The 26,549-nt window shown below is 41.5% G+C and overlaps 1 protein-coding gene across 1 annotated transcript; it reads left to right on the top strand.

Moving 5' to 3' along the window:
* LSG1 (large 60S subunit nuclear export GTPase 1) lies at positions 1-26,222 on the top strand. The gene is made up of 14 exons (XM_018046507.1): positions 1-170; positions 2,148-2,274; positions 6,323-6,443; positions 6,622-6,708; positions 7,200-7,286; positions 11,201-11,261; positions 12,335-12,511; positions 17,877-18,275; positions 18,720-18,821; positions 18,966-19,109; positions 19,546-19,669; positions 21,845-21,924; positions 23,911-24,084; positions 25,626-26,222. The coding sequence occupies exons 1-14, from the start codon at positions 72-74 to the stop codon at positions 25,803-25,805; spliced, it is 1,962 nt and encodes a 653-aa protein (XP_017901996.1). The 5' UTR covers positions 1-71; the 3' UTR covers positions 25,806-26,222.

A 26,549-nucleotide genomic window follows, 5' to 3' on the forward strand; every position in this document is an offset into this window, starting at 1 on the left:
TCGCGCTCCTGATTACCCAGAAAGCTGGTGTGACTCTTGCTTGCGGCTTTTCGTTCGTGTTCTGGACAAGCATGGGTCGGAGGAGAGCGCCAGAGGGTGGAACCCTTGGCCGGGCTCTTATCCGCCAGCAAGTTCAACGGAGCCGTAGCCACCGCCACCCTGACTCCTGGGTAAAAACCTTGTCTTTCTGCCTAGTTGTGAGTCTGAACGCTGCGAAATTTACGGTCAGAATTCTCAGGAAAATATTCCAAAGGAAATGATACCAAAGTAGGGTTTCTAGGGATGAATACAGTTGCCCCCCGGTAACGGCGGGGATCCGTTCTAGGCATCCCCCCCAGACCCTCTCGGATACTGAAATGCGCAAATGCTCAAGACCGTTAGAATCGACCAGGCGGATAAACAGGCCCTCCTAGCAAGACACGGCCCAGAGGTGGAGGCTAATGTGATGAGGTCGGAGTGAGATCTTGAAAACCAGGGCAAAAGTTTGATATCCTATAGGCCGTGGAAGCATTTGGAAGTTTCTGCACAGGAATGACGCAAAAACGACTTCTTCTTGTATTCATTTTTCTAAAGAATTGATCCTCCAAGAGCCGCTGGTTGGTAGCAAAAGTACAAAATAACTCAGATTCGTGCTCCACTTTTTTTTATTCCCTAGTGGTGTTACTCAGAACTGGACAGCATTTCTCCAAAGTGTGGCGGGCCTAGTAGCTTCCTGGGCCTGGAAACGGCCGTAGTTTTAGGATCCTTGAAGAGCGGATGAAGTGGTTTGATTTGTAATTGTCATTTTGACATTTATTCCTCGAAGTGTTTGAGAATTCACAAAGTTCTCAGTAAAGAACTAGATTCTAATCCTTACCCTGATTTTTGCTGATTCTGTGGCCTTTGGGCAAACCACCTAGCCTTTTAACCTTCAATTTTTTCCTTTATTTGTACCTGTACAGAGCATGTAGCTTAGGATGGTGTTTATCTTATCAAACTGAGGTGTGTCTGGAATCAGATCAGTAAGTGGCAACTAGCCAAGCTTTTCACCCCACAGAATAAAACTCAAGAAAATACCACATTGTGTGTAATGTAATAAAGGTAACTTTCAGGATTCTTTTGTTTTCACTTTACTGAATGGTACACAGCATCTCACAGTATCTCACAGCATTTAAGTCACTATGTGAAGTGTATTTCTTACTGTGGGTGTCTGTCTAAAAAAGTTGACCAACAGTGGCTGCCAGAACCAGAGTATGGTTTATGGGTTTAGATTCAAATACCTCTGCCACTTATTAGCCTATGACTGTAGGCAATTTATTCTATCCAGTTTAATCCTGATTGAGATATGAAGTTTATTTCAAAAGATTTTGAAAATCAAATAAAAGGAAAATAATTATAACGAGGTAAGAAAGGGCTCATTTAAATGTTAACTGTTACTAGTGTTGACTAAAAGAGCTAACACCACCCTCAAGGCCATAGAATGGTTTTTTGGGAATCCCAGGGACAGGGGAGCCTGGTGGGCTGCCGTCTGTGGGATCACACAGAGTCGGACACGACTGAAGCGACTTAGCAGCAGCAGCAGTGTTTATTTGGATGTGAAGAGCAGAAGAAAGCAGCTCTCTTTTTTTTTTTTCATTTTACAACATTTTTTTTAATTTTTTTTAATTTTAAAATCTTTAATTCTTACATGTGTTCCCAAACATGAACCCCCCTCCCACCTCCCTCCCCATAACATCTCTCTGGGTCATCCCCATGCACCAGCCCCAAGCATGCTGTATCCTGCGTCAGACATAGACTGGCGATTCGATTCTTACATGATAGTATACATGTTAGAATGCCATTCTCCCAAATCATCCCACCCTCTCCCTCTCCCTCTGAGTCCAAAAGTCTGTTATACACATCTGTGTCTTTTTTGCTGTCTTGCATACAGGGTCGTCCTTGCCATCTTTCTAAATTCCATATATATGTGTTAGTATACTGTATTGGTGTTTTTCTTTCTGGCTTACTTCACTCTGTATAATCGGCTCCAGTTTCATCCATCTCATCAGAACTGATTCAAATGAATTCTTTTTAACGGCTGAGTAATACTCCATTGTGTATATGTACCACAGCTTTCTTATCCATTCATCAGAAAGCAGCTCTCTTACCCTCCTATGTTTTACTCATAGCTGCACACAAGTGAGCTCAACGATGGGTATGACTGGGGTCGACTTAATCTTCAGTCCGTGACGGAACAGAGTTCCCTGGATGACTTCCTTGCCACTGCGGAACTTGCAGGAACAGAGTTTGTAGCTGGTGAGTTGTTGCTGAGTGCCTCCAGCACATTTCTGTCTTTGCTGACTAGATACAAGTAAGTCTACTTGGGGGTGTTTTGCCAATCTTCTAAACTCATAAGGGAGCTGTTTTTAACCCAAAGGCAGATATCTCAGGAGCAGTGCGGAAGGTTCAGTTGAATTCAACGGGGAAGTACAAAATGTGCCACATTTTAAAAATTCAGCTCTAAAAAGCATCTGTGGTTATCTATCATTTCAAATTCGAGAAACTCAGTCTCTCATCAGGGAAGAGACCAGTTAACATGGTGAACAGGAACCAGCTTTTACCAGAAAATGTTTCCTGCTACCATTGTAAGAAGCAAAATCCTGAATTAAATTTAAGTACTTGTCACACACTGTAGTGCATTTTTCCACGCATATAATTTTATTTTAGTCACTGCTTGCCCTTTTTTGTTGTTTTTGATTTGTTTGTGGTTTTGTGTATGTGTGTGTTTATGTGTGTTTTCTAAGCACTTAGCAAACTACCTGGCACAGAGATACCCTTACAAACTACTGTTTCTATTGCTCTTCTGTTACTGTAACTGTTGTTTAGCAGATTTGTTCAAAATGCTTTTATTGAACCCTAGTTACTTTCAGGTATTGTGTGCCTACTAAAAGTATAGTATTGAGTAAGAGAAATTTTTATTTCTACAGAATTTTATCTTAGGTGCTATAAAAGAAGTCTGTAGCAGAGTAATAAGAGATGGATAAAAGGTGTCCGTTTCTATCTGAAGGAAAACTGGGGCTGGTCAGGGAACTCTTGACCCAGGGTCTGAGCCTTAAAAGATGAGTTGATGTTAGCGGGACAGGTGAAATGATGCAGGAGGTTACATCATCATACATCATAATGGAGGAGCTAAGATCTGAGCAGCAGCCTGCTTTGTTCAGAAAATGGTTAGAAAAAATTTCATGGTTCTTAAAGTACATGGGTACAAGAGGCGATGAACAAACACTTAGGGAGGAAGGAAGGGCCAGGTCCAGGAATGAGGTCTTTAAAGGTGTCGGTTGTAAGCAAGTATATTTTTTGAAAGATCATCGATGGCTTTTGAACAAGAAAGACCAGTTAGGAGACTGTTGCTTTAGTCCAGCAAGCGAATCAGGCCATGGCTGAAAGAGTAGTAAAGAGAAGAATGGAGAAAACAGAAACAAAACTGTTCGTGGTTAGACTAAACCAGACTTTGTAGAGAGGCTGGAGTAAGTGAAAAGAGTGTCTTTTTTGCATGTTAATGAGTACTCCTAAATAGTTTCGGTATACGGGTTGGTCTTCTAGGCAATGTAAGCATAATTAGAAGGTTGGAATTTTCAGTCCCACTCAGGAGAAGGGGGGCAGGGGGGTGCTTCCCTGGGGGCTCAGTGGTAAAGAATTCACCTGCAATGCAGGAAATGTGGGTTTGATCACTGGCTTGGGAAGATCCCCTGGAGGAGGGCATGGCCACCCACTCCAGTATTCTTGCATAGAGAATCCCATGGACAAAGGAGCCTGGACAGAGGCTGCAGTCCATGGCATCCCAAAGAGCTGGACACAACGGAAGACGCTGAGCATGAGCGTGAGGGAAAGAGAAATTGGAGACTAAGTAAATCACTAATGACCAATGACATACCTCCATAACGAGATTTCCATAAGCCTTTCAAAAAATCCATAAAAATCCCTCCTGGAAATTAATTCCCTTACGCTTAGTAATGGAGAATTATTTAATGATAGGATTTTCCTCAATTCTCTGTGTCTTTCAGACAGCACTTGTCTTGTGGACACAAGGGGACAGGGATTCTTAACCTGGAGACTACAAGTTTCAGCTGTCCACGAACCCCTGAGATTGCAGGCAGAATCGTACGTGTGTGTGTCGTGTGTGTGTATACATGTACATAGTGCACTTTTGAATAGGGTGATGGTCCATGGTTTCTAAACTGGTTCTCATGGATCCCTGACCTTAACAAAGGAGTGCAGAACAATGGAAAATGCTAAGTGTTCACTGGGAACTCGTCACTTTTAAAAGATGGCAAAGGCCACACTCAGCAAATAAGCAGAAGGTATGATATTGTACCATAAAAAGAAGTACGTTTATATTTGGTCTTCATTTCTGGTTCCTTGATACAAGCGTTTCTAAAACCCTGGTGATTTCTTGAGTGGTAGGGGCGAGAGGAGTGTCTTTTATTATTCATAGTAAGCCCCTTTCAACCTTACTAGGTTGGACTTCCCTGATACCTCAGTTGGTAAAGAATCCACCTGCAATGCAGGAGACCCTGGTTAGATTTCTGATCGGGGAGATCTGCTGGAGAAGGGTTAAGGCTACCCACTCGAGTATTCTTGGACTTCCCTTGTGGCCCAGCTGGTAAAGAATCCACCTGCAATGTGGGAGACCTGGGTTCAATCCTTAGGTTGGGAAGATCCCCTGGAGAAGGGAAAGGCTACCCACTCCAGTATTCTGGCCTGGAGAATTCCATGGGATCGAAAAGAGTTGGACACAACTGAGCGACTTTCACTTTTCAACCTTACTAGAGTTTATGCTAATGAGGTGACCTGAGGTTGCTGTGAGAAGGATGGACAGTGCTTCTGCCTGGGAGCTGATTGCCACAGGAACCTACCCTGTGATTTGAGGGTTGGGACTTTTTGAAACTCCTTCCCGAACCCCTGGGGATGGGAGATGTCCTGAAGATTGAGTTAGTCATCGGTGCCCAACTATGTAACAGTGGCGCCCGTGTAATGAGGCCTCCATAAAAACCCATTCGCAGATTAGGCATCTGAAGTGGGGGCAGTCTCTTGATAGTGTCAGAACAGAATTGTAGGACACCCAGTTGGTGTCTGGAAAGTTGGAAAACTGGTTGTTGGCGTGAGAAAACCCACACATTTGGTGTCAGAAGTGTTGGAAGTGAAAGCAGTTCAGACACAGGTGGCTGCATCATCCATCGTGTGCTTCCTGCTTATGGCTACTGAGATGAGAATAGGAATGGGCAGTTGACTCTCCCTAAGATTTGAGATTTGGGAGCAGCTGCAGTACACTAAGGAATTTGATGTTCAGTCAGAGTGTGGAATGGGTATACTCTGCGGTTTCAGCTAAATAGGGAAAAAAGTGAAGCTATAAGCTGGATGGCGGACTGGGAGAAGAAGAAAGAATCAAGGGGCTAGAGGGATTTACAGAGCTTGGACCAAGCAAAGTGGGAACATTGGAAGGAGAAATTAATGTCAGAAATGATCAGGTATGGGGTTGGAGGGGTGTGTGTTCTCACTGGTGGTTGAGGATGACATGATGAGAATGGTGACTGAATTGGCTGTTTGTACACTGGGTGACTGGACCGTTCAGTATTGGTGGTCACGTGAGGATAGTGGATTGCCGCCTTTGCCTAAAGATCAAGAGAACCATTGCTGAAGATGACCTGTTATCCTTGAATAGGACCTCCTCTTGGCATTTTGGTAAGAAGCGTAGCTGGCTACCAAGTGCTTATCTCACTGGAGTCACCTGCCCCGGAGACTAGGTGGCTCTGTGGAGAGGTGCAGTGGAGAGGCCTGGAGCAGCCTGGGGGGATAGAGCCTAGAGCAGAGGCCTCTGGTTATACATACACTGGGTGCTTTTTTATTCCTTTAAATTCTTGTACAGCTTAATTGTGAGTGTTTATAAATGTTCTCTGTAAATTCTAGCTTTGTAGTACCAGTTCTGACTGGAGTGCGTCTCCTTGCTGAACTTTGCTTTTCCCCTCAGTCCCTTTGGCTTACAATTATTCTCCATAGGTAAAATGAGGAGATTGGTTGTAATGAATATTCACAATCGCTTCCCACTCCTATTGTTTCTGGTTCTAAGAAATGCATTTAGTATATGGAGTTTTATAAAAATCAGCACTTGAAAAAAGTGGTTGACCTTTTGAAACATTTAGTAAAGATCTTTTCCTTTTTTTTAGGTTAGGGGAATCTATGTAAATCAAGAAAGCTGAAAGCTGAATTCTGTTTTGGGTGCTCATATTTTTAATATTCTAAGTAATGAATTCACTCTCTATACTGCCTCTTAAATAGCAGTACTTTTTTTCCCCCCTATGGACAGAGAAGCTTAATATTAAATTTGTGCCTCCTGAGGCTAGAACTGGACTGCTATCTTTTGAGGAGAACCAGAGAATTAAGAAACTCCATGAAGAAAACAAACAGTTCCTGTGTATACCAAGGAGGTGAGTTGAGTAAAAATGTAGGATATTAAAAGGCATAATGAAACCACTGAATGTAAAATTTTTTATTTGGTGTTCACTTTTTTCTGCTTTCTTTTCTCAACTGCCGTTACTAAATCCAGTTATCCTGTTCTATTTTGGTAACTCATGTGGGTTGTTTTTTTTTTAATGATTGTTTCAGACCAAAGTGGGACCAAAAAACTAGCCCAGAAGAACTCAAACAGGCAGAGAAAGATAACTTTCTAGAATGGAGACGTCAGCTTGTCCGGTGAGTGTTCACCTCCGTGAAGATTTTTCTTGAAATTTTGAGTTAGGCATGTTGGCGTGCTTGCATTGCTGTTTGTATTTTTAAGGCTTTGTTCTTTTAAACGGAAATGGTAGATTTCATCTTACAAGTGCAAATAGGTGTGTGTGCAAGCCACATTGCTTTGTGCATGTGTTTCCTTGCACAAAGGTTGTGAGTTCATTGCTGCATTCCTGGCCTTTTCTCCTTTTCCTGTCCTTCTCCCGCCGTTTGTCACTCTGGAGTTGATCACTGCTCCCTGGAGTCTTCTTCCAACGTGATGCATAAACCTCTAGGACTTAAAAACTTAAGTAGAAAATTTAAATTATACAAACTTAACAGAAAGGATATAAAAATCATTTGACAATTAACATTTGTGTGCTTATTTTTTAATGCAATGAATTTGAGTATGTATATTACTTGAAACCTAACTATCAAAATCCAGCAGAAATATAAACTTCTCATTCTAAAACCAGGTTGGAAGAGGAACAAAACCTGATATTGACACCATTTGAAAGAAATTTGGACTTTTGGCGCCAACTCTGGAGGGTGATTGAGAGAAGGTAGATTACCATTTTCTTCTGGTGTAAGGAGAATGTGGTGGTGGTACATCAGATTTGCATGTTATATATGTTTGTGAGCCCAGGGAGGGGTTAAGGAAACAGGATCAAGCTATATAAAGGGCTACTGAGAATTATTATAAAAATTGGAACTGTGATACTACATTTCTTTTAAAATATAAGGGGGGGGTTTGTTATTAATAAACACATTGATAAACTTAAAATAATGGTTATTGTTTTCTGTAAGATGAGTTGTGAAGCACCTATAGTTATTTCAGCAAATGTATACGAATTCATTCTAGTAACATGGAAAATATAGGTGTGAAAAAGGATTCGTGTCTGCTTGCAGAGAGCAAATGTGTTTTGGGGAGAGGTCAAATACCAGGGACACACAGATAGATGAAATGCAATCCTTGCACTAAGTTGACGAAATACTAGTAAAATACAAGGTGGAGTGTGAGTCCTGCTGTGTTACAGATGGAAGGATCACGGGCCAAGTCAGAGCAGAAGGAACAGTTAGTAGTATTGGGGGAATTTAGGAGTGATTTGTTTCAGCTGGGATTTGAAAAGAAGAGAATGACTTTGATAAGTTGAGAATGGGAGATTTTCGATCATTGCCATGTCCTGATTGTTAGAAACTGATGAATCAACTTTCTTCGATCTCATTCTTTGTTATTGCTAAAGGGTTTTTATTTTTGTCAAAAGAGTGTATGAATTATTTATAAGGACCCCTTAAATTAACCTTATATTTGAAATGATGCTTTTAACAATAAGCCTTCAGGGGGCAGGGGTGTATGTGTTTAATCTATAAAATACACTCAGTAAGAATGTTAGGAAACAGGATGCTTTCACTGGGATTCTTGGGAAAGAATATTAGCACATTTAGCATTATTACCAAGAAAAAGGACTTGTGTTAAATTTGTAAAAGTCACTTACATTTCTTTTTAGGGTGATGAAAATGCTCTGGAATTAGTGGTGATAGTTATACAACTTTGTGGCTTATTAAAAACCACTAAATTGTATACTTTTAAAAGGATGAATTTTATGATAACATGAATTATCTCTTTTTCTTTAAAGTTGCTTACATGCCTCCAACCCGTCTTGCTCCCTTGGGTAGAGAGGGTCATTGGGCTGGGATGGGAGGAGGTGAGAATATTATGGCAAATCTCTAAGCCTGAAGGAAGGGGAAGGTTGCCGCTAATTGCCAGGCTCCATGCAGACCTCTTAGATTAACCTAGGTTTGAATGGGGCTTAGGAAGACCCATTATGGTTCTTTTGGGGACTGGCATGGACTGATCTCTCCTTCATGCAGTTAGGATGTATATTGCTGAAAATGCCCTTATTTCCAAAGAGAATTGGTAACAATGTGGAATATTGAAACTTCTACCTTGAAGGAATGCCCCTATCTGCACACTCTTAGTTTATTTTTTAATTCTAGATTTTCTCCTATTTCCTATTTTGTCTGTCTTTTTCCACATTTCTTTTTTTCCCTGTTTATTCTGGTTTCTGACTTTTGTGTAAGAGGCTCTCCACAGGTATCAAGTGATGTTTGCCATCTGTTCGTATTTAAGGAAACAGTGTTACAAAGCCGATTGACAGGACTTCTGTTTGGGTGATTTTGCCACCAGGTGAACTTCTCTGTATGGTGACTGAGCAGAGATCAATTTTATTTTGTTGGGATACCCTAAGATGTTAGTATCTGTGGGTGTTTTCCCTAGGATCAGTAAGAAGCACGATCGTCTGCCAGGAACGGGGTAAAGGTGATAATATGCTACACGGCGGCTGGGCCTTTCCACCATTTGGGGTATATGTAGGCTTATGTTAATCCTCCTCTCTTCAGTGTGGCATCTCTTTCCCACCTTCTCCTATGCTTGAGGTCTTAGCTCTGGAGCCTCTCAGGTTCGTCTTCTCCACAATAAAGCCTGGCTTCTGCCATTGGGATAGGGGGCTGAGGGGCTGTGGGGTGAGGTGTGGCTGCCTGGCTGAATGGAACAAGGGAATGGACCTAATCACTCCCTGTTCAGAGTGGTTTTAGCCCCACACCTTGCCCTTGTCTCAAAAGCTGCGTCTCATGCTTCTGATCCTGAGCTTTCTCGGAACTCTGGAGTGTGAACAGGCCTGCTTCTCATTGACTAACTTTCTGAGTTGCTCTTTTTGTCCTAATGAGTTCCAGCCTTTACTTTCATTTTTGTAGGTTTTAAGAGGGAACAAAGGTAACCATATGAATTCTTCGGTGTTTAACAGGAAGGCCCTTATTTTTTATGCCCCTAAATAAGCCGTTTGTTTCCCCAGAGTAAGCCTGGACCTGTTGAAACTTGTAGCTTCAACTGGATTACAGCGTCACTTGTTCCGTTGCTGTATCACATGGAAGTGGATCTGAATTACATAAAAATACCAATAAAGTGATTCCTGCCATGTCTCTTAACAGGAAACATTGATTGATATGTTCTGTAAGACAGCAGATGTCTCCTGTTTGATAACAGGCTAGCTATGTCATCTGCCTCTTTAAGTTCAAGAATAGTTATCAGAAAGGATTTGGTGTATGACATTTCATTGAAATGCAGGAAACTGCTGAGGCACGGAGGGAAGCAGAATGCTGCTTCCAGTCAGACAGGGCGTTTCCATTGCGTTGCATCAACCCTTCCCAGCACATAACCGGCACTTTGCCCTGCATCTTAATTCAGTACACGAAGCAAGCCATCTTACACTTTGTCTTCTTACTGGTGTGTCTAAGCTGGTTATTCTTTCTGCCTGTTTGGCAGGTATACATAATGTTTATGGACTTTGGTTCATTAGACTTTGTCCTTTTTTTGCAGTCATTTTTGCATTTACTGTTAAATCCTTACAGTTAGAAAGCAGTGGATATTACCTTAAAGAAGGAAATACTAGGACCCACTTAACTAGAGAACTTTTTAAGCATCTTGTCAGAAATTAGCAAGTCTATGAGTTCCTTTACTCACAAGGTTATGCTGGAAATTTATTCTGAAGGAAAATGCAAACCCAGATTTGTCAAAAGCTCTGCCCTGATTGGTAGCCTTGATTTAACACATTTCCTTGGTGTTCAGCATAGTTTCATAGGAGTTACTTGAGGAAGAGCGAACCAGACATGGATTGGGAAGACTGCTAGAAGGTGCTGGCACATGGCAGCTTGCTCCCTCCCAGCGGTGGTCACAGTGTCCTAGCCGCAGAGGCTGAGGGCAGGGAGGATCCTACCGGAGAAGGGCAGTGTTTATGCATACAGTGCTGGCCTGCTGGTCCCCGCTACCTTTGTGAGGAATTCGAGGGACTTGCTGTCTGTGCAGAAAGTTTTTACATTGCTCCATCATCTTCTGTGTGATGAAGGGGGTTGGATTCATCATTTCCTGCTTCACTGTGGCAACTTAAGTTGATACTTCGCTGTTTTGAATTTTTGGATTTAAGCACATTCTTGAAACTGGTGGGTGATGATTTGCTAGACGTCAGAAGGGTTTCAGTGAGGTTTATAGTGGCAGCTGTGATCAGGTGATGTATTAGGGCTTTTTGAGGCCTTGCTTAACACGAGTGTAGACTGGGTGCTGAGTATACAGTAGACCTCACCTTGGGTTGAAGTCTTTGGAATAACTCTAATCTTTCCAGGAGAGATGACTAGAAGGTATAGTTAAAAATTATAGCATTTTGAGAGCAGGAAAATGTTACTATTACAGCATGATCTCTGGTCCAGAGTGCTTGAGTTCCCCTTCAAGCTCCATCACTTAGTACCTTGTGACTTTGAATGGACCACTTAGCTGTTCCAAGCTTGTTTCTTCACATATAAACTGGGGATAAGTGTGCCCATTGAAAATTAACTATATCAGTGCCTAACATATGGAGAATGTTTGCTCTCAATACTATTTCCTTTCACTTCACAATGATTGGCGTGTCTCACATTTGTTTTTCAGTGATATCGTGGTCCAGATAGTAGATGCTCGAAATCCGCTCCTGTTTAGGTGTGAGGATTTGGTAAGTAAAACATGACAAGATTCCAACTTAAGAGGCCTTGGAGCAGCAGTGGGAGGACAGTGTCACTGACAGCAGTGACTCTGGGCCAGCCTTTGCACCCTGTCAGGTCCCCCACTCCTTCCAAAGCCAGGAGCTTGCATAGTGGTACCCTTTAGACAGATGTTTTCTTCAGACAGTTGTTCCCATCTGCAGGAACACACAAACACTCGAACTTTCTAGATTTTAGTTTAGAAGCCACTTTGTTCAGAGGCATTTGCCAATGTTTCTCATTTTTGAAGAGACAGTAAATGAAGTAGCATTTTGCTGATTTTGGCATATGCCTAGTCCCTTCATCCCACTAAGCTTTCTCTTCTCACACCATAGTTACTACCTTCTGTGGTATTCAACAAATGATCTAAGTTTGTAAAATACTGCAGGGGTCATCATTGAGGTGTGAGGATCACTAGAAATGAGGCGATACAGGCTTTGAATTAATAAGACTAAACACACGTGAAGTATTCCAGCTTCCGTTTGAGGACCATAGTAGAACCATTATTTTAAAATTTACTGGTGGATAGCAAAATTCAAAATAGGGAAACTCTTACTAATTCAGCTTTCAATATTTTTAGGGTATTTCCTAATGGAAAACTATGCTTGGGAGTTAATTTAATCACTGAGTCTTATTTTCCTTTTAGACTTCAAAAATATTTTTTGTAATAAATGGTAAGATTATTATTGGCTGTCATCATTTGGCTTGAAAATAGTTCTTGCTGACTGACAAATCAGCAGTTCTTTATTTTTGCTTCAAAGAAACTGTATAAAGAAATGAGAACAGGGCAGGAAAGCATTTCTTTTTTACCCTTTAGTTTTTTATCTGAAGAGTTTGTAAGTATATGTGACCTAACTTCTTTTCAAAGCCTTTTGAAAGGATCCATAGAATGTACCATGATTAAAAATCTTTTATAATAGGACTGTTTTAAAACTGGGACAGTAAGACCTTTTAGTAATAGCTACTGGGGGAAGGGGGTCTTCAGTATAATTAGCCAAATTTTTCCCCATTTGGAGAAATATCTGAGTATCTTTGTCTGGCCTAGGAATGTTATGTGAAAACCATTGATGACAATAAGGAGAATGTTATTCTAATAAATAAGGCAGACTTGTTGACTACCGAGCAGCGGAGTGCCTGGGCTGAATTCTTCGAAAAAGAAAATGTGAAGGTCATTTTCTGGTCAGCTTTGGCTGAAGCCATTCAACTGATGGATAACTCTAAGGTAACTGGGGATTTCTTCAGGTTGGGCTTCAGGGAGCAAGCTTTCGGTTTATTAAGTGCACTTTGTTTTTTCTTATTGTTGATTTGTGGGGCTTTATTTATAGTAGGGTAGTCGGACACGACTGAGCGACTTCACTTTCACTTTCCTGCATTGGAGAAGGAAATGGCAACCCACTCCAGTGTTCTTGCCTGGAGAATCCCAGCGATGGAGAGGCCTGGTAGGCTGCCGTCTATGGGGTTGCACAGGGTCGGACACGACTGAAGTGACTTAGCAGCAGCAGTAGGGTAGTATGATGACTTACAGACGAGTGAGTTGCAAAGTTGCTTTCTCTGAAGACACATAATTTTTTTAAATGTTAGGCAGAAAGTTGTATAGGACGTTTCCTAATGACTTTACAGTTGCTTTTAAGAGAAGTCAAAACCAAAATTCAGATACAACTGAATGTAATAACTTCTCTGGACTCAACTAGAATCTCTTTTGACTTTGTTTTGAAAACAAAGAAATGAGGTAATACTAAATTAAGATACACCATGTGTTTTAACCCAGTTTTGATAGAAACAGTTTAAGTGTTATTTTCTAATAAAAATTCATAATAACCAGCTATGGAAAGAACTTAGCAGTAGCATCTTAGAGCTGAAAGAGACTTAAAGTCGTATCTTTTCCTGTCCACCTCCTTTTGTCTCACCTCTGTTTATCAGCCATTGCTGACTAGTTAGTGGTCTGAGCTGGGTGCTCTGAATACAACCCCTTCTTGTTGGTGAGCTCACAAGTTAGTGAGCTCTATCTCTGTGAAGGACTTCTTCCCTCTACCCCCCTGGCAGACAGTCACATACTCTCTGGGGCCATACATACCAGATGTCTCGTTCTTTTTCTCTCCAGGGTGAAAGTTCTTCATTCAGTCCAATGAGGCTCAGCTCTCCTAACTTTGATCTAAGGCCTCTTACTTTCTCCCTGTGTTCTGTCTTCTGCAGAAGATACATTTTTCTGCTCTGCTGCTCCTTATAAACCTGTCCTCCAGTGCACTCCTCACCCTAGGGCCTCTCTGCCTGAGTCAGGAGAGCACCTAAAATGGGTGGCCACTGACCCAGTATGGTCTTTCAGGTGTGGTTTGCCCAGGACACGTGTTCTTATTTCCTGTGATCAGGATACTCCCAGGAATTCAGGGTTTTTGTTAATTCACCTCTTTTGAAAGGAGCTTATGCTTTTGGCTCATTAAACCTATAAACAACCATATCCCTCAAATATTGGGTTGGCCAAAAAGTTTGTTCTGATTTTCCTGTACTACCTTAAGGGAAAAACCCATATGAACTTTTTGGCCAACTCAGTATTTAAAAGATAAGATTTTACCAAGCAGAGCTCATCTATCTTTACATGTGGCGGGGGGAGTTTCTCACTTTATTTTTAGCTCAGCTTAGGACATGTTCCTCTTAAATATTAGTGGTTTGTGGACAAGGTAGAGTTCATTTCGGATGTGTCATTTGCTTTTCTCTTCTTCCAGCATTGAATCATCTGCAGATTTTGTGTTGGCCCTTCTGTGTATTCTTAATATTCATTGATGACGCTGTTGAGTAGTCTGGGGCCGAGGACAGAGTTCGGCGACCTTTCGTGGACTAAATAAGCACAGGTGTACCAAGCATTTAAGATGTATTTGAAAGGCTATAAAAGTAGTTATTGTGCTATTACTGTTGTTAATAAAAGCTAATCCACAGAAAACCTGTTCTTAGCAGGCACTGCTATTCTGAGTGCTTGCCATGTTTTATTTCATCTTCTCCAGAAAGAGTGTAACTGCTTGTAATCCTTGGGCAATCTGGCTTCATAGTCTGTCTCCTTCACCATGGCTTCTCTTGTTTCAAATCCTTCCTGGAAGTTGGTGTCTAGTTGCGGTGCTGAATAATTACTTATCAATATATCACTCAGCCCTGATGCACCAACCCAGTGGCCCTGTTGAAAATGGGAAAAGGATCAGTTTTTACATCTGTGGTATTCCCTGAACTGACAATCAAGGAGTAGATTCCCAAGGGAAATGGGATTTGTTTGCAGGATCTGTTCTCAGGTAATCTTTGCTGCCTCCTGTTGCTGACTGTCACCTAACTTGGGGAATTGTTTCCCTGTCAGACTGGATTACCAGTGCTTGGTTTATGGAAGATATTCTTTTTTCCTTTTTAAAAGTTGAACCGTATTTATTTGGGCTCCAAAATCACTGCAGATGGTGACTGCAGCCATGAAATTAAAAGACGCTTACTCCTTGGAAGAAAAGTTATGACCAACCTAGACAGTATATTCAAAAGCAGAGACATTACTTTGCCGACTAAGGTCCATCTAGTCAAGGCTATGGTTTTTCCTGTGGTCACGTATGGATGTGAGAGTTGGACTGTGAAGAAGGCTGAGCGCCGAAGAATTGATGCTTTTGAAGTGTGGTGTTGGAGAAGACTCTTGAGAGTCCCTTGGACTACAAGGAGATCCAACCAGTCCATTCTGAAGGAGATCAACCCTGGGATTTCTTTGGAAGAGTTGATGCTAAAGCTGAAGCTCCAGTACTTTGGCCACCTCATGCGAAGAGTTGACCCATTGGAAAAGACTCTGATGCTGGGAGGGACTGGGGGCAGGAGAAAGGGACGACCCAGGATGGGATGGCTGGATGGCATCACGGACTCGATGGACGTGAGTCTGAGTGAACCCTGGGAGTTGGTGATGGACAGGGAGGCCTGGCGTGCTGTGATTCATGGGGTCGCAAAGAGTGGGACACGACTGAGCGACTGAACTGAACTGAAGTCTTCTGAAATCTCTGTTCATGATCTTCCACATTGTTACCAGCTGCTGTTGTGATATCGTATCTAATCACATCTGTCATTTGAATATCAAGCATGATTATTAAAAATAGATATTCACTATTTTTTCACCTATCTGAAGTTTAGTTCTTTCTCCATGGTTGTTTGGAGAAGGAAATGGCAACCCACTCCAGTATTCTTGCCTGGAGAATCCCAGGGACAGAGGAGCCTGGTGGGCTGCCGTCTGTGGGGTCGCACAGAGTCGGACACTACTAAAGCGACTTAGCAGCAGCAGCAGCCGCCATGGTTGTTTAACCATTTTTCTTTTTTTTTTTAATGGGACTTTTTTTTAAATTGAGTACTTTTGTTTTCTCTTGGCCATTTGTTAAATTGCACTGTGTTCCCCAAAAGATGGGCTTTTCCCTTCTTTCTTTCTTTCTTTTTTTTTTTTTTTTTGGTGTGTGTGTAGCAGAGTTTTATTAAAGTGGAAAAGGGACAGATAAAGCTTCTGACATAGACATCAGAAGGGGGTGGAGAGTGCCTCACTCTCTAGTCTTAGCAAGGGAGCTATATATACCTTTTTAATTGGTCCCTTCTTTCTTTTAATTTTTGATGTAACTACCGCCAAGTCCTTTTGTTGCCTGTATCATTTTTCCTGAACCTGAACTGCTTCAAGCCTTAGTTTTCCTAGTACATACCCACGTTCAGTTCACATTCTTGTGTTCTGCCTCTTTCATACTCTTAAGTGATTCGGAATAGCACACAGTGACTTCTTGACCTTCATTATAGAAATTGCTTCCAACTCCCAAGTTTCTTTTTGAGTCGCCTGAAATGACAGTGAAATCATGCCTCTTCTCGCTGACTGTTTCTCTTCCCTACAATGTAGGGTACCTGTTTAACTGAGTCCATCATGCCCTCTCCTGCAGATTATTTGGAAATGACAGGTTTGCATCATTTCTAAATCTAAATCAATTCACCCTTATTGATAAGAATTGGTAATACTGTAAATTGTTGTATTTCTGCTTTAGTATCCATAAGAATTCAGAATGATTGTTGTTAAGTTGCTAAGTCATGTCCAGTTCTTTGTGGTCTCATGGACTGCAGCACGCCAGCCTTCTGTGTCCTTTAATATCTCCCGGACTTTGCTCAAATTCATGTCCATTGAGTCGATAATGCCATCTAACCATCTCATCCTCTGTCGTCCCCTTCTCCTGCCTTCTATCTTTCCCAGCATCAAGGTCTTTTCCACTGTGTCAGTTCTTCATATCAGGTGGCCAAGGGGAGTTTCAGCTTCAGCATCAGTCCTTCCAATGAATATTTAGGACTGATTTCCTTGAGGATTGACTGGTTTGATCTTGCTGTCCAGGGGACTCTCAAGAGTCTTCTCCAACACCACAGTTCGAAAGCGTCAGTTCTTTGATGCTCAGCCTTCTTTATGGTTTAACTCTCACATCCATACGTGACTACTGGAAAAAAAAACATAGCTTTGACTGTACAGACCTTTGTCGGCAAAGTAATGTCTCTGCTTTTTAATATGCTGTCTAGGTTGGTCATAGCTTTTCTCTCAAGGAGCAGGTATCTTTGAATTTTATGGCTGCAGTCACCGTCCACAGTTATTTTGGAACCCAGGAAAATAAAGTCTGTCGCTGTTTACATTTTTCCCTATCTATTTGCCATGAAGTGATGGGATCAGATCACATGATCTTAGTTTTTGAATGTTGAGTTTTAAGCCAGTTTTTTCACTCTTCTCTTTTACCCTCATCAAGAAGCTCTTCAGTTCCTCCTCACTTTCTGTGATTGAAGTGGTATCATGTGCATATTTGAGGTTGTTACTTCTCTTGGCAATCTTGATTCCAACTTGTAATTCATCCAGAAGGAGTAATATACCCATGAATTGTAAATGATTTTTACCATTCTCTTTCCAAAAAAAAAAAAAAAATCATTGTTCGGTGAATAATTTCCATGCACAGTGTTGTTTTGTTGCTCTCATATTTCACACACAGGGACCTGTGCTCCATGGTGCTCTGATTTATTAAAGGCAGTTATAAAAGAATAGTTTCCTTAACTGTGAGAATCACTGTCTTTGAAAATGCAAATATATATTAATTATAAATTATACCCTTCTTGCTTTGTGCAGAGAAGAGAATGTTAACTGTTTTACTGTTAATGAGAATGTTTTTATTTTATTCTACAGTCCATTGCAAAAGTACTGCCAAGGAATTCAGCTTGACACAGGCTTTTCTAAATTCTTACTCTTTTTTTAATAGATAAAAGAGTTATCTATTAGACAAGATCAAGGTGTTCAGGGTAGTATGGCCTTAGACAAGAGTTATCTGTTAGAAAAAGAATAGATGTTATTTGTTCAAAGTTCAAGTAATATAAAAATGTGTGATGTGAAGGTCCACCTCTAGAGGGCACCACTGTTGATAGTTCAGTTATAGTATCATGTTATCTCATCTCCTCCATCTATCACCTTTTCTCTTCATGTTTTTTGTCCTCTGTTCATCTTAGATAACCAACTCTGAGTGTTTTCACCAGAGTGAAAAGTGCAGTTGTTACACACTTCTGAACTTATGTGGTTTCTGTTATTTCATCAGGAAGAAGTAAACGGAAACCCTGGAGAAGCTATCACAGCCGAGTTTGAAAACTCCAGTTGTGACGAAGCTGAAATTCTACACAAAGAGACTGAACATCTTTCACTTGGTGAAGTTGCCAGTAGTGAAGAAGATGAGAGTGAGTATGAGGACTGTCAGGAGGAGGAGGAGGAGGACTGGCAGACGTGTTTGGAAGACAGCAGCGGCCCTGATGAGGAAGCCTGTGGCCAGGACTGCAAGGAGGGCCATACCGTGGATTCTGAGGCTCAAGGAAGGAACGCCCCACAAAAGAGGCAAATAAGCAATTTTAGTCACTTGGTATCAAAGCAGGAATTGCTCAAGGTCTTTAAGCAGCTGCACTCTGGAAAGAAGGTGAAGGATGGACAGCTTACTGTTGGACTGGTAAGATGAGATATGTCATAAAACTGATTCATGGGGGTCTGTATTCCCATGCACTGGAACCCCAGAGACCAGTCAGGCCCTGGCGTCACAGGGAACACTGAAGACTTCTTGTTGCCCATGGGCGTCGTGGGAGCAGGCCATGTGTGACAGGCAAAGCCCAACTCAAAGAGTGAACTTTCTCAAGGCTTAAACTGGTTACACCCCTGTTCGTATTAGTTACCTTCTGCAGTCTCCCAGTTAATCCCTCCATGTTTCGTGACTTACAAGAGATACCAGAATGCAAACTTTTAAGGTTGTCTCTGCCCTCCGGTCCAGTGTTCTTTCCTTTAGATAGGGTAGGCCTTTGGCATCGTGTGATGCAGGCTTTTTAGATAGGGTAGGCTTTTGGCATCCTGTGATGATTGCCAACCTTAACTGTAGACATTCCGTCTGACTCCCTTCTAGGTGGGCTATCCAAACGTTGGTAAGAGTTCAACAATCAACACCATCCTGGGCAACAAGAAGGTGTCTGTGTCTGCTACGCCTGGTCACACCAAGCATTTTCAGGTATTTCCACAGCATCAGCCTCGCATTTATTCCTCAGACAGTTCCTCCCTCTGAGTGTTTTCTGAAGTTCTTTGCCCCTCGTGTGCTGCTCTTCTCCCCTTCCTGTGCCGTGTGCCCAGCCTAACGCCCTTACTTGTCCTTCAGACTCTCTATGTAGAGCCTGGCCTCTGCTTGTGTGACTGCCCAGGCCTGGTGATGCCGTCCTTTGTCTCTACCAAAGCCGAGATGATTTGCAGTGGAATCCTCCCGATTGACCAGATGAGAGATCATGTCCCACCTGTATCACTAATATCCTTGGTGCTATGCCAAAATTGTGGTGGTTCTGTGTATATTGGATCTTCAAAAAATTCTGGGTAATTAAACAGGGGAGGAAAAAATAATCCCTCCTTACATAATTGTAAGGATTAGAAACAAAGATTGTGTGACTTATCTCTGAATTAGGCTTTTCTCACAAATCTGTAGTGTATTTAGGTAAAAATTTGTCATCTTGAAGTCTGTTTCAGAGATAATATTTTTAAAGGATACATTTGGAGGTAATCATTGGTACATAAGGCTTTTTTTAAAAGAGGGACTGAAAGTCTTTTAAAATTAAGAATAATCATACTACTTTGGAGAAGTGGAAGATTTTTTGTCACCATGGTACTGAAATACAGTGTTCTTAGAAGATGCCATGGGGAGGAGGAGGAGGGTCAGTTCAGAGAAGGAGATTCCTTGACAAGCTTATGTTTGCCAGAATATTCCAAGACATGTTTTAGAAGCTACATACGGCATTGACATCATAAAGCCTAGAGAGGATGAAGATCCCCAGCGACCTCCAACATCAGAAGAACTGCTGACGGCTTATGGATGTGAGTGGTGATTTATTTTAAAATGTGAACAAAAAATAACAATATAATTACTGACAGAAACAAATTCAGAATTTTCCCTTAGCATTTTTCGTCTTTCAGGGTTGATATTTTTGTGATCCTTTTGGTCTTTCCTGCAGAATAGCCTCCAGGTAGCTGACTTGGTAGTGGTTTTGGGGTCCAGCAGTAAAGGAGGGGGAGCCGGCTGCTGCCTGAGTGGTATTTTACTTCATGTTAGGTGCTTTTTAGAGTTAGAGAAGGAGGTGTGCTGTGTTCCTTGCCTCTTCCCAGGTTTTCATCGTAGAAATCGGTGCCTGGGAGACATGTCTTCCCAGGCCTTTGTGGTCTCAGGCTTTTTCCTGTAGGAGGCCTTGGACCCAAGTGTAGACGTAGGGGTTCTGATCTGAGACTGTTGGCTTTTCTTCATGGGAGTTCCATGTAGGAACTTTCCAGGTGGTGGTGGTGGTAAAGTACCTGCCTGCCAGTGCAAGAGACATGAGAGACGAGGATTCAGTCCCTGGGTTGGGAAGATCCACTGGAGGAGGGCATGGCAACCCATTCCAGTATTCTTGCCTGGAGAATCCCATGGGCAGAGGAGCCCAGCAGGTTGTAGTCCATAGGGTTGCACAGTCAGACATGACTGAAGCAACTTAGCATACACACACATGAGAATTATCTTTGTCATATCTCTAATTGACTGTGATTTACTATCTTAAACACAAACTTTAATCTGGAGAGACCTGTATCTACCTTAAGAAATATCAGTGTTAAAAAATTTCCATGTATATGTATCTTGCCTTTCAAGAAATTGCCCTCCGCTAGGAAAGAGTTCAGATTATTTGAGTGCTTACTGGCAGAGAAAGGTGATTTGATATAAACCACAGTTAAATCAGACCTTGAATTTTTGCCTTAGTTGAGACATTTTAAAGAGGATGGATATTAAGCACTTGTGGTAAGACTAGTATAGTCACAAAATCATAGGACAAGAAGGGGTCTTAAAGATGCCCCCATCCCCCATCTCCCTTTCCTTACAACAAGTAATCTGAGCTCCGAGCATGAAATGACTTGCCCAAGGTGGTGTCTGGTCCGTGGCATAGCCTCAGGGAGAACCTAGGTTTCTTTCCTAATCCATCTCTCCCTTGTGCTGGCCTGAAAGACTGGGAAAAGTAGACTTTGCTTCAGACTTTCCATCTGGTTTGATATCCAGAGAAAACTGAAAGTAATATGAGGCTTTTCAAATTTTTCATCTAATTCTCTCTGGTAAATCAAAAAGTGAGGACAAAGCCAGTTTGTAAAAACACATGCCTAAACATTCTTAAAATACTAGTACAGTTCATTATCTGTCCGTGTATTTGTTAACCATTTTATCTTCTAAGAATCACTTTTTTCTCTGCATCATTTGTGCCATAATGATTTGTAGCAGTTCTTTGCCACCTATGTTTCAAATGTGTTTCCTGATGTATATTTTCTTCAGCTCTCTAGAAGTCAGTTTTGTTCGGTTTTTAATTTTGTTGGGTTTGGTGTTTTACTTGGGAAAAGCTGTTTTCCTATAATTTTTTTTTTTTTAATTTTTAGATTTTCATCCTCCTCCCAAAGGTATTTTTGTGTATATTTATAACTACTTTCTTCTAAACTAAAGGACCCAACATAGGGCTAGTACAAGGAGCTGGGTTTTGAACCTGTCAGCTAAAGCCTGTGTTATTATCAGCTGTGCTCTGTGGCTCCCTTCTAATTGGATTAGTATTACAGGGATCTTTGTTGTATGTTTGGAAAACTGAAAAAAGTGTAGGTATATCATTAAATAAGAAAACTTGATCTGTTGCTTTTGGTTTTGCTGATAATGACAACAAAGCATTCTACAAGTAGCCTCCTTGAATCAGTGTTTAAAATCAAAGAGATCAAAGAAATAACTAGAGTAGAGAGAGACTGAACGTGTCTATCACAACATGTTGCTAGGTGTTTGTCAAAAGATCAAATGTACCAGTATAGTCGGTCCTGGATTATCAGATATATTTGTAATGCTAACCAAAATATTTCCTACATTGTTAATTGATTTTTTTTTAAGGTAGCAAAAGAATGCAGTGTAGTAACAGAAAAGGCTAGATTTCCATCAACTTCAAGTTTCTTTGTTACAGTGTCTTCTAACTGAGGTTTTACAAAATTCATTTCTCCTCATAGGTATGCGAGGATTCATGACAGCACATGGACAGCCAGACCAGCCTCGATCTGCGCGCTACGTCCTGAAGGATTATGTCAGTGTAAGTGAGCCCTGCCTCTTGTTCCTCTCGAATAAGTAAGGACGTCTTTCTCCATTACATGTGTTTAGGGTAATGGCAACCAGCTGGGTTATAAAGGAGATATTTTCTTTTTGATACTGTTTTATAACTGGAATTATACTCTTGACCCAGGGGAGCCAGCATTATATAAAACGTAGAAAGGACTGACATGATACGAGATAGGTGAACATCCCTGAATATCTGTTACCAGTAAAGGTGATAAAGTATGTACGCCTGTGAGCTATTATTTCCCTGTTACAGTGAAGACATGGTAAGTTTTGGGTTTTTCTCATCAGCAAAATAGGAGTTCATAGTACCTATCTCATGAGATTATTGTGGGAAATAAATGAGGATGGTGTATATGAGTTGGAGACAGACACCCCCATGTACACAAGCACCACTTAGCTCAGTGCCTAATGTAAAATTAGCCCCGGTAGTTTTTATTATTAGCAGTAGTAAGCTGCTGCTTTCCACAAAAAGTATTCTGGGAGGCTTGTAATAATTGGCTGTGGGGATGTCACTTTATTCCCTCCTCGTCTTAGTATGTCATCACTGGGGCTTTGAGGGCACAGAAATAAAAGAGGACAGCTGTGTTCTTTTTTTTTTTTTTTTTTTCAGTTTAGGAAGAAAATAGTTAATAAGCACTTGTATGGATGAATTACTTATTAATTATTCTTTGCCATTTGTCAATCTGTGAAGGATTGGGGGTTGGTGATTGTTGTTCAGTCGCTCAGTTGTGTCCGACTCTCTGCAACACCATGGACTGCAGCACGCCAGGTTTCCCTTCCTTCACCATCTCCTGGAGCTTGTTCAAACTCATGTCCTTTGAGTCTCTGATGGTATCTAACCATCTCATCCTCTTTCACCCCCTTTCCCAGCATCAGGGTCTTTTCCAGTGAGTCAGTTCTTTGCATCAAGTGACCAAAGTATTGGAGCTTCAACTCCAGCAACAGTCCTTCCAATGAATATTCAGGGTTGGTTTCCTTAAGGATTGACTGATTTGATCAAGTCCAAGGGACTCTTCAAGAGTCTTCTCTAGCACCACAGTTTGAATCTATCAGTTCTTCAGAGCTCAGCCTTCTTTAGGATCCAGCTCTCACATCCATACATGACTACTGGAAAAACGATAGCTTTGACTAGACAGACCTTTGTCAGCAAAGTGATGTCTCTGGTTGTTAATATGCTGTCTAGGTGGAGGATGGGGAAAATGAGTTTAAAAACAAGCACAGTCTTTAGAGTACACATGGGAGGAAGAGGAACCTTGGCACCCAGTGAGCAATGGCATCAGGCCCAGTGTCCCCACTAGCGCAGACACACTGTCCACCTGCAGCCTGGCTTCTGTTGTGGAGAATACATTAAGCACAGGGCTTCCCTGGTGAGACTCAGTCAGTGAAGAGCCCACCTACAGTGCAGGAGCCTGCCTGCAGTGCAGGAGGCCGGTTCAATCCCTGGGCCAGAAGATGCCCTGGAGAAGGAAATGGCAACCCACTCCAGTGTTCTTGCCTAGGAAATCCCCTGGACAGAGGATTCTGGTGGGCTGCAGTCCCTGGGGATGCAAAGAGTTGTTCACGACTGAGTGACTAAACCCCCAACTACCACATTAAGTTTTGGATTGGCCAAAAAGTTTGTTCAGGTTTTTATATAAGATGTTACAGAAAAACCCCAAACAACTTTTTGGCCAACCCAATATAATCACGTACTTGTACTGAGGAGTACATTAAACAAGATAAAGAGGGGCACAGAGTAGAAAGACTACATTCTAACTTAGGACTATGGAAGGAGTGAGGCCTCTAGAACGCTAAGGATAGTCGTCTGGGTGTTAGGACTGTCTGGTCGCAGTGACCAGAACTCATCTAGGCTGTCAAAAGAACGAAAGTTCCATCAGTGTGCCCTGGCGAGAGGCCACCGCTGTGAACTTCACACAGATGCTCTGAGGATGTGCTGTTACCACATGTGTTATCTCTGCAGGGTAAACTCCTGTACTGTCATCCTCCTCCTGGCAGAGATCCTGTGACCTTTCAGTACCAACACCGGCGACTCCTGCAGAAAAAAGTGAATGGTGGGGAAATAAAACTGCAGGTGGTTAGAAATAAAAAGGCATACCAGATTGAAAATGTAGTGGACAAAGCTTTTTTCCATCAGGTGAGTTTTTTTAAGTTTTTTTTTTTTTAACTTCTGATCCAATACACTTTATTGAACAGCTTTATTGAAACAGCTTTATTTAGTAACAGCTTTATTGAAATGTCATTCGCATATCATTGAATTCACCCTTTTGAAATATATGATTTAATAGTTTATGGTATATTCACAGAGTTGTGTTAACCATCACCACCATCTAATTTTAGAACATTTTATCACTCCAGAAGGAAACCTTGTACCCATTAGCATTCACTCCCCATTCCCCACTTCCCCTAGCCACTTCCAACCAGCCATCCACTTTCTCTATAAATAGATTGTTCTGGACATTTCATATAAATGGGATCATATACTGTATGATCCTTTGTGGCTGGCTTCTTTAGCTAAACGTAATAGCTTCAGGGTTCATTCACATATCCGTACTTCTTTTGCTTTCTGTTGCCAAATAATATTTCATTAAATGGAATGTGCCACATTTTGTTTATTCATTTGTCAGCTGATGGATATTTGGGTTGTTTACACTTTTTGTATATTATAAATACAGCTGCTGTGTACATTCATGTGAAGGTTTTTCTATTTACATGTATTTCATTTCTCTTGGGTGCATACTTTGGAGTAAGATTGCTGGGTCATTGGAATTGCTCTATATTTAACCTTCTGAGTAGCTCCCAGACTATTTTCCAAAGTGGCTACACCATTATACATTCCCACCAGCAATGTATGAGGGTTCTGATATCTCCACATCCTTGCCAAACTACAGAAAGGTAGAGATATTTAAGCTAGGGTTTGAGAAACAAATAAAAATGTGTCAGTGGGAAGAAGTGATGAAATTTCCAGGCAGAAGGAGTAGATGAACAGAGGCAAAGAGATATGGGAGTGTGGGCTTTATCAGCACCAAACCCATGTTGCAGGTGACCCTGTGTGCTGTTGGAAGGAATATGGACTTGATTCCCAGTCTGCAAGGGCCCTTCAGAGATCTGTGAGGACAGGACTTAGAGAGATACAGATTAGAGAACTCTGATGGAAGTGTGGACTCCGGACTCAAGGAGTCTTGCAGTGGTCCAGTAAAAGCCAATGAACACCTGGGTTAAAGCAGTGGGGATGGATAAGAGGGGAGGATGTACAAAGTTCTAGAGACTGGAGTCCACAGAACTCAGTGCCTAACTGTTGTGACAAATAAGATGGAGTGTGTCATCTTGGGGGCTGAGCAGGTTTTTATACCACTGGCCGAAATAAAGAATGTAGAGTCAGCTTCTAACTAACCGAGTTGCACAAGTAGAATTTTGATATCAAGAGAGATTTCCAGAAAATAGCTGGTATTATGAGTATTGATATAGGTGGTGTTTGAAGCCATGGGACTAAACAAAAGTTGAAGGCAGAATGAATTGAAGACAAAACTCTGAGAAACTTATTTCGAGAATGGGGAGAGAAAGAAGAGCAGTGAGAGACGGAAGTCCACTGTCCTGGAGTTCTCCACAAGCAGTTCTGTGCGTATCCTCTGAAGGAGACTGCTGACACCGCCATTAATATCTTCCCTTATTTCCTAGGAAAATGTGAGAGCTCTGACCAAAGGAGTCCAGGCTGTGATGGGCTACAAGCCTGGGAGTGGCTTGATGACAGCAGCTGCTGTGAGCTCTGAGAGGGGGCCTGGGAAGCCCTGGAAAAAACACGGCAACAGAAACAAAAAAGAGAAAAGCCGCAGACTCTATAAGCACCTGGATACGTGAACTTGGACGCAACAGAACTGGCACCTTTGCTGTGCATCTGTGGTGCTATGGGTGGGCCCTTGTGATGCACACACAGCAGCCGGTGTTAAGACCAAGGGGCTCCTTAGAGCACCAGCTCAGACCAGCAGTTGTCTCAGGTTCCCAGGACCCTGCTCCTGTGGAAGGCCGAGTTTAAGATGAGGGAATTTATGATGTATATTTGTGTAAATATATACACAAGTGCAGAGTAATTTATAAATTGGGAATTTGGGGGAAAGATTAAAGTTCAGCTGCTACTTGTGGGTTTTTTATTGGCTCCTATAGATTTATTGCTATTTGGACATTTCAGATTCTTTAAATGATTTTAACTTGCTAAAACATGGCTGGATTTTTTAGTACATGATTAAATTTGTGATACTCTTGAGTGTCCACCTCAGAGCTGGGAGCATGTGTTTTTTTGTGTGTCATAGATGATTTTGGAAATTTAAGGAAAGTTATGGACACTTTCTCCAGAAAAATGTGCATTACCACCTATGCAGATATGCAAAATGTATCTAGAGAGTCATAGATCCCAAAGTTCATGAATTCACAGTTAAGAAGACTTGCCTTTAACGGACCGTAATCTATTTGGTATATTTGAAAATGTGTTCTATCTGGGGAATTTAAAATTTTTTATTCACCAATTTAACAAATACTCATTGACCAACTTTTCTATTTTGATGAAGTCTAAATTTATCTTTTCTCTTTGGTTGCTTGTGCTTTGGT

This window comes from Capra hircus, chromosome 1, assembly GCF_001704415.2.
Source record: "Capra hircus breed San Clemente chromosome 1, ASM170441v1, whole genome shotgun sequence".
Lineage (NCBI taxonomy): Eukaryota > Metazoa > Chordata > Mammalia > Artiodactyla > Bovidae > Capra > Capra hircus.

What these genes read in the sequence shown, in the direction of transcription:
- LSG1 (XM_018046507.1), top strand. Translation starts at nt 72, where the DNA reads ATGGGTCGGAGGAGAGCGCCAGAGGGTGGAACCCTTGGCCGGGCTCTT. An exon ending in TTCCTGTGTATACCAAGGAG is followed by an intron (nt 6,444 to 6,621) that starts GTGAGTTGAGTA and finishes TGATTGTTTCAG; the next exon opens with ACCAAAGTGGGACCAAAAAA. An exon ending in ACAAAGCTTTTTTCCATCAG is followed by an intron (nt 24,085 to 25,625) that starts GTGAGTTTTTTT and finishes CTTATTTCCTAG; the next exon opens with GAAAATGTGAGAGCTCTGAC.